At 38.8% G+C, this 7,752-nt stretch overlaps 1 protein-coding gene across 1 annotated transcript; it reads left to right on the forward strand.

Annotated features, from left to right (window-relative positions):
* Positions 1-406: 406 nt before the first annotated feature.
* On the forward strand, positions 407-2,920 carry LOC5578766 (nuclear distribution protein nudE homolog). The gene is made up of 2 exons (XM_001657087.2): positions 407-655; positions 758-2,920. Exon 2 carries the CDS (start codon positions 812-814, stop codon positions 2,129-2,131), a length of 1,320 nt encoding a protein of 439 aa, XP_001657137.1. The 5' UTR covers positions 407-655; positions 758-811; the 3' UTR covers positions 2,132-2,920.
* The last annotated feature ends 4,832 nt before the right edge of the window (positions 2,921-7,752 follow it).

Here is a 7,752-nt window from a genome sequence, read left to right on the forward strand (position 1 = left end):
ACTATGATTGAATTGTTTGCTTCAATGATAGAATGATTTTGAAGCCTGCGGTAGAACTTTGACAGCTGCGGTAGAACTCGGCGGCTACCGCAAACCGGAAAATTTTCATAATAACCGTAATAATATGTTTCGATCAATTACGCGCTTTTTTCATGTTTGACCATTGTTTGGGATCCGGGCTCACAGTGACAATTCGTGACAGCAGAATCTCGGATCACCTAGACGTGCATAAATTTCGTATCGGTTTCTCCCGTTTCTCCCTCCCAGGTTAACCCATTTTTCATCGCGAAACAGTCCACCCCGTATTCCCCTATAGGGGGATAGACTTGTTCGAAATCTTTCAAAATTCATTTTCCGTTTCGTTCCCACAACAGTGAAAGCGAAACGTCAAATGCATCGCGCAACTGTCATGTCCGTCTTTCATCGAACAGTCAGTCAATCAATTTTCTTTTGTGCGTTCGTCTGTTTGGTGACTCTCTCCGTGACTGTTTCTCGAAACGAAAAAAAAGTGACGAAAATGCGAAAAACATACACATAATTTTTGTCCCTACCCAGGTGTCGATGCGAAAGAATATTGATAATTACAATCCAATCCTCGTAAAAAAGGCCGTGCCGTTGGACCAACTTTGAAAGCTGCAAGAAAAACATCCAGAAGGTGGGTTTGTTGTTGCTTATATTTTTGGGATGCACTTTTTTTTACAACGTAGCAGCGAAATTGCACAATTTTATTGTTTTTCCTTTTTCTTCTCGATGGCAGATTTGCTGAGCATTCCGAAAGATATCGGAAGCGAAAACAACTGGCCTGGCCGCGATGGATCAGGAAAATACATTTGCCAGCGTAGAGGAGGAGTGTTTGTTTTGGAAGGAGCGCTGTTTGCAATTCCGTAAGGATCGAAATGACGTCCAGAAGGAATTTGACGATTTCACGGAGGAGTCACGGCAACTGGAAGCAGAGCTGGAGATGACCGTCGATCAGCAGGAAAAGAAGATTCGCGATCTTAACCAGCTGGTAAGCCAACTTCGCGTAGAGTGTGAGTCATACAAGCGAAAGATGACCAACAGTGAGAATGAATCGAATAAGATCGATGCAGATTACAAACAGTTGGTCAAGGAGAACGAGAAGTTCAAGGTTTATATCCGTGAACTAGAGCAAAAGAACGATGATTTGGAACGAGCCAACCGGGTGGCAAGTGAGAGCGTTGCGGAATTTGAATCGATGTTGAATCAGGCTTACGAAAAGAATGCTCTTTTGGAACTCGAGGTTGACGAGAAGGAACGCATGCAAATCAAGTTACAGCGACTTATGGACGAGGCTCGGGATTTGAAACAGGAGCTGAAAGTTAGACACGTTCCCAAGGATGAAGAAGATGGGGAAGTAGCGGACACGCTCGCGGTTGACGACACACCGGAAGACAAAACACAAGAGATCGCATCCGGTGAACCTAGATCCGACTCGAATACCACCGCAAATGTATGCCTCAGTAGCAATAAGCTAGAAAACCTCAATAATAACGTCATTGGCAAAAAGACAGACCTAAATGTTGTAGCCCTCGCGAAATCGACCAGTAAACTCGACTTGGAACCCCCCTTAGGAACCATGGACAATGCAGTTAGTAAGATAGAAGATAGTACGCTGCAGCAAAAGTTGATTATAGAACGTAATGGCAACCTGAATAGCAGCTCGGCTTTGGTTTCGAGCGTCCTAAATGCCCCAATGGCCCCGAGCGATCGAGTATCTACCCTTACCATTGTGGCAGACCTTCTACGACGGCTGGACAACATGGAAGCCAAACTGAAGGCCTGGAAGATTCGCAAGCCTTCATCCCGGACGAATCTGGCCTCCAGTGGAAACCACCGACATAGCCATAGTCAGTTGAATAATCACAGTTTGCACCATTCCCACCAACTCGGTATATCAGCAGCTACTGGGGGAGGCGGATTAACTGGATCTGGCGTTCCGGCCGACAGTAGTGTATCGTTGAATTCCCTTGGCAGCGGGGACAGCTGTTGTAACGTTCAACTGCACTCCTATCAACCAGGAATGGCCACCATCGGAACACAAACCTCTCAGCAGCAGCAGCAGCAGCAGATTCCATCACAGACGAAAGCCGAGCTGCGGACTAATAAATAAGCTAAAAACCATTCTCTCACACTCTTTTACCCTTGCGCGTACACTTACTGTGTTTTTTTTAATTAAATTATTTAATTTAATGGGTTATATTTTACGAAAAACTTCTTTAACGTGTATTTGTACATAGACGAATCGAAGGGAGGGCACAGAGGGAGGTGGCAGTGTGCGAGACACAAAACAAAGGCATACAGATTTTTTTTGTAGGATTATGCTTTTTGAAACGTTGATCGAATTCAAAAATACGTCTGTTCAAATTGATCGTTTTAATGCTAAGTAGTATTGTCCTTCGTTTAGAATGAATATTTGTAAAATGATAAATTCTATTTTCTAGGATTAAGCTCCGTCTATATTTTTTGGAAGACTTTATGAACATCAATAAAACTAGTAACGAATGCTCCACAAATTGAGAAAAAAAAATCAGACACAAATTGACATAACAAATGCACTTCAATGAGTGTTCACATTATTCCTACATAGAAAATTGCTAGCTAAGCTAAAAAGCACACTACATCATTCTCTCGCTTTCAGTTGCAGCTTCTCTAAACTAAAGAAACGATCAAAAATAATAACTTAGCCGGGGGCAAACAGTTGGCACCCTTTATAAAAAAAAATATAGCGAAAAAGTACTAGATTACTTGTTTTCTATATACAGTACTGAACCGTAGTTTGAGTCTACAGAAATCGAGCTAATTGTACAGCAGTCGACAAAGCTAGCTGCTGATATGCTGAAAAAAATGACAGTGTAGTAACCCGGAAAGAAATGTTAAATAAAAATATTTATTGGAAGAGCAATACTGAAAGATTTATGGAAAGAAATTACCTGAGTTGAGTTCCCAAAACTCAATTTCATCCAAAAGTTATTTAGAAAAATCGCGGAACCATAATCCGGGGTAACATTGATCATTTTTGAAATATCTCTTAAACAAGTACATACTGACACCCATCGCCCGTGACTACATACTGTATTCTGTGATTTTTGTGGAAAATACAGAAGGAAGAGAAGCATTATTTGTGCATTGAAAATATTTCATCGATAAGGCTAAGTAGCCTGTCATTGGATTTGGTAGCCATGTTGGCTTCGCAGCTCGTAATTTCAAAGTAATAAAATTCAGTAGGGGTGATCGGGGCAATATGGCCCCCTAAGGAAAACGTCATGGAATGCATATAAAAACAGCAAAAATCATGGTTTAAATGCAAGTGACTTGTACTATATAATGTTATCTTTCATGTTACGTCGATAATTAATGTTAACATCAACTTGCAAATTATTTCAGGAACTTTTTGGAAAACCATGTTAAGGGGGAGTTGGGTGACAAAATGTCGAATGCCAAAACGTCGAAAGGACAACATGTCGAAGGGACAAAACGTCGAATGCCAAAATGTCGAATTGACAAAACGTCGAAAAGACAAAAAGTTGAAAAGAAAAAAAAACAAGTATGTTCAACAAAACGTCTATTTATTCGATTTATAAGGAATACCAAGGAAATCTATTAAAATGTAAAGTAAAATCCAAAAACTAAACAATGTTTTGAACAGTTACAGTTAAAGATATTATTTTTCCATGCTATCTCTTTTTACCAATTATTTTGATTGGCTTGGATAATAAAATAAAATCTAATTGACAATAACTAAAACATGTCGAAATAGCACAATTTTTTTTTTAATTGAGGGGCCGAAACGCAAAAGCGTGAGAGTGACATTTTGGTCTGTTTTCAGGTAAATATACAAAAAAACATTTTCCAAGCTTTCTAACAGTATTTTTGGGTATTTTTTTTCCAACACTGTCACCTACTGTCACTTACACCCCTTTGCTTCTAACTCCGTCAATTAATTTTCAGGTTATAAAATGATTATTAGAGTCTCTCATCGAAGTTCTTTTTTCAGGTAAACTTCGAACGGGGCCGCAAGGGTCGTGTTTTGACATAGACCAATCCAGTTGCCTGCGTAGTAGTGCAATGTTGACAAAATTTTCTTTGTTTGCTGTGAGAACTGTCACAACAATGCTTTTGTTTGCTGTGAGAATTCAAATATAAACAGAATTGCTGCAAAACAACCACTTCCTTGTTGGCCTGCTGTTGACCGAAAGCTCAATAACGTCAAACAAACATCGATACGTTTTCATTCTGAGGAAATCGACTTGTGTAAGATTGATTGTGCGTTGGTGTTCGTGGCAGTTTGCTTGGGGACCTCTATGAAACTATCAATTGTTGCTTGCATTGTTCTTACTATACCGCCGTGCGGGGTGACATTGGGCCTAGGGGGTGACTTTGACCGCCTCTTTCGATGCATCACATGATTAGTAGGAACGTCAAAAAACTAATCTATGACGATCTATTGGCTATTTGTAACGTAATCTTGAAGCATGACACATTGATTTCAGTAGTTTGCCATTAGCTTGCTGTAAAAATATTGGCCCAAAGTCACCCTTATAGACCAATGTCACCCCGCACGACGGTATGTTGTTTGTTTTTTTTTAGTATGGTATTCAGTTGGAGCTGCCTGGCAGCTTAACTTGTCAAGGCTGAACCCTCGGTCTGGCTTTTGCCTCTACCAGGACCAATACTCAGACGGACTAGGCTATAGTGCCCACATGAACACTGTTTTTTCTATTAGTATTGTGACAGTTTTTGAAAAATACCCACATTCCCTTGCTTCTGAGAAAAGGAAGCATTGTGAAAATCAGCAGCTCCATCAAAATTTATTAGGAATAGTATACTGTCTAGTCAAAATGGTTTTGAATAATTTGTCATTTAACTGCTATTCTGATTACTCCTGTCTTTTACGTAAGATTAGAGCCTTAAATGTCAATTGTCGTGAATTTTTAACAAAATTAGGCTGTTTAGTAGTAGTTCTAGTTAATTTCATTTTGCTGTATCCGCTCATGTTCCAGTAGCCCGCTCACGAGTTATAAAAGTAAGGTATTTTCATTTTGCAGCGTTCTGTGGGACAATGAGAGCGCAAGTCAGTCCAAAGCCGGGGGAAGGGATAGGGCCGTAATAGTCTATGCGGACCGCTTGAACACCATCGGAAAGGATAAGAAGGATTGGGGTAGGGTATAGGGAATTGGAGAAGACTTGACACAGTAATGCGATTAATGCTGCAAAATGTAAATGTACTGAAAGCAATTTAATTTGAGTTTTGAAGTTTAATTTGACATATTAAAATTCCAAATAGACCGGCCATTGTACAAGTAAGAAAGAATAAGCTGAACGCTTTCTAGAAATTTTATAAACAACCAAATAATAACAATATGAGAGTGATGCTAAGGGCTGCTGACGGCACGATGCGACGCTTTAGGAGATTTTGATACTGATTGAACATTACTATAAAGAGCGCAATTCAATCGATGGTGTTAACTTTACAAACTTTATCTGTTTTTGCATTGATTGACGATGTTGATTTATATAATAGTTATTTATGCAACAAGTTGCAAAATGATGATTTTTTCAGTACGAGTTGTACATTTATCCAACGAGGCTCGCCGAGTTGGATAAATACAACGAGTGCTGAAAAAATCGAGTTTTGCAACGAGTTGCATACAACATTTTTTGCTATTACGAATAATGCCGTTTAAGATCATTTCCAAAAGCACAAACAAACATTTCAACTGAAACCACGTGGGCATACATCCATGTGTAGTATCATTTCAGTATTTTTCAATCGCGTAGGCTGCGACATAGTATGTACGAATGTCACAAATTTTCTAGTTCACATCATACAGACCCATATTCCCTTTTGGACGACAGAACATGTAAGACGGGGCGTAGAGTAGAGGGTTCCGCTGCCACCGCTACGAAAGCTGGACGATCCGTTCCTAAACCAGTATTGGAAGATCGGCCAATCGTTGGAAAATGTAGTTCGCCGAAAATGAATTTTCTCGGTATCCATGGATGATACCATGCTTCGGAAGTAGGGCGCATTAGAACCGGGTGCGAATCGAATGCACCACTTCCGAAGTTATCACACATAGATACTGAGAAAAATCCAACTCCGGCGTGAAACCGATTCCAACTTTTTATCACGTCGACAATATCACCAGTCTTGCATCTGGATCGCACATCAGATATAGAATAAGATGCTATCGCAAAATAGACTGGGATATTTGGCTGACGCCTCCCAAACAGAACTAAAAAGTGCTATTTTTTAGCACCGAAACCAGTGCTGAAAAGTAGCACTTTTCAGCATTGTTTTTTGGTAGGAAAAGCAGGCCATTATGTTGTGCATCTTATCAATAAAAAGTTGATCGATTTGCAACGGAATCGCAAAAAAAAATATTCGATATTATTAGTTCATTTGTTTGTGTGATCTAGGAGTTAATAATGGAAAAATTTTACTTACCCTTGATGATAATACTTCCCTGACCAGAAGTATTCTATTTTGAGCACCCTTTTCGAAGCTATTCTACCCAGGTATCCGTTTACTGCTTACAATCCTGAAATTGTTCTTATTGTGCATGCTCATGCATTATATTAGTGATGCTCATAATCATGCAACAGATAAGAAGGAGATAAAGAGAGAATATAGGAACAGTGATTAGTAATGAGTTAATTATGTAGTTTTGTTAGAATTATAAACAATAGACCATTTCCGTGAAAAAATTTTAGTGGCTTATATGCTTTCTGTCAATTTACTGAACAATCTTTCCCAAGGAACCCATATGTTTTGAAGCCCCTAACTATTGAAAAATAGTAAAAAACTGGCGGCACGACATTACACCCCACGGTCTCCTACAATTTATTTCTCTCCGATTTTTATCAGACCCCTTTTTCTCCTATGATTTTTGTCTCCACACTCAAAATAATCCAAACGTCATTGTTACGTGAAAACATACGTGATTTTTGACGTTGGATAACGTCTTACGGTAACATACTGGGGTACAATTTCGAAAAACGAAAAATCGGGCGCGTCACGAAAAGTGGTTAGATTTTGACTGTTAATAACTTTCAAACGCCCCCATAGATTTTCAAGATTCTTCCACCAATCGTTTGGAAATCTTTCTACGAATCTACTCCAATAATGAAAACTATTGATTTTCATGACTAAACTATTGAAAAAATGGTAAATATCGAGACATGTCTTATTTTTCATAGAAACGCACATTTTTCTTGCTGTTATAAGGCTTTGACGTTTTGAAGTTTACATATAACCGTAATTTCGGGTAAAATTGAACATTTTTCATGGTTTTTCTTGTCTGTTTTCACAAATGATGAAAATGCCAAACAACTGATTGCAGGAAAACAAGTACGACAGCCAGCCTCTTTGGCTCATGTGCCAACATTTTCTAACAAATGTGTTTTTAGTGCTAAAAATCATCCCTTAAATAAAACATGGGGGAATCCCATTTCGGGGTAAAATTGATCATTTTTCAAGGCGATTATTATTTTTTGAAACGACTCTGCATAATGAATATGAGCTCCCTGCATCCGAATATGCTTGCTAAATTCTTAATAATGCAATAATTAAAGAAATAATGAATAGTTAATTTTAAGAATTGCGATCAAAACTCCTAAATGTAGGCAATTTCCTAAGGAAATACCTGATATCCAACAGAAACTTACCGTAATTTCGGGTGAAATTGATCACTTTTGACGGTTTTTTCTGATATGTGTTCTATACTGTTG

This window comes from Aedes aegypti, chromosome 2, assembly GCF_002204515.2.
Source record: "Aedes aegypti strain LVP_AGWG chromosome 2, AaegL5.0 Primary Assembly, whole genome shotgun sequence".
In the NCBI taxonomy this organism is placed as follows: domain Eukaryota; kingdom Metazoa; phylum Arthropoda; class Insecta; order Diptera; family Culicidae; genus Aedes; species Aedes aegypti.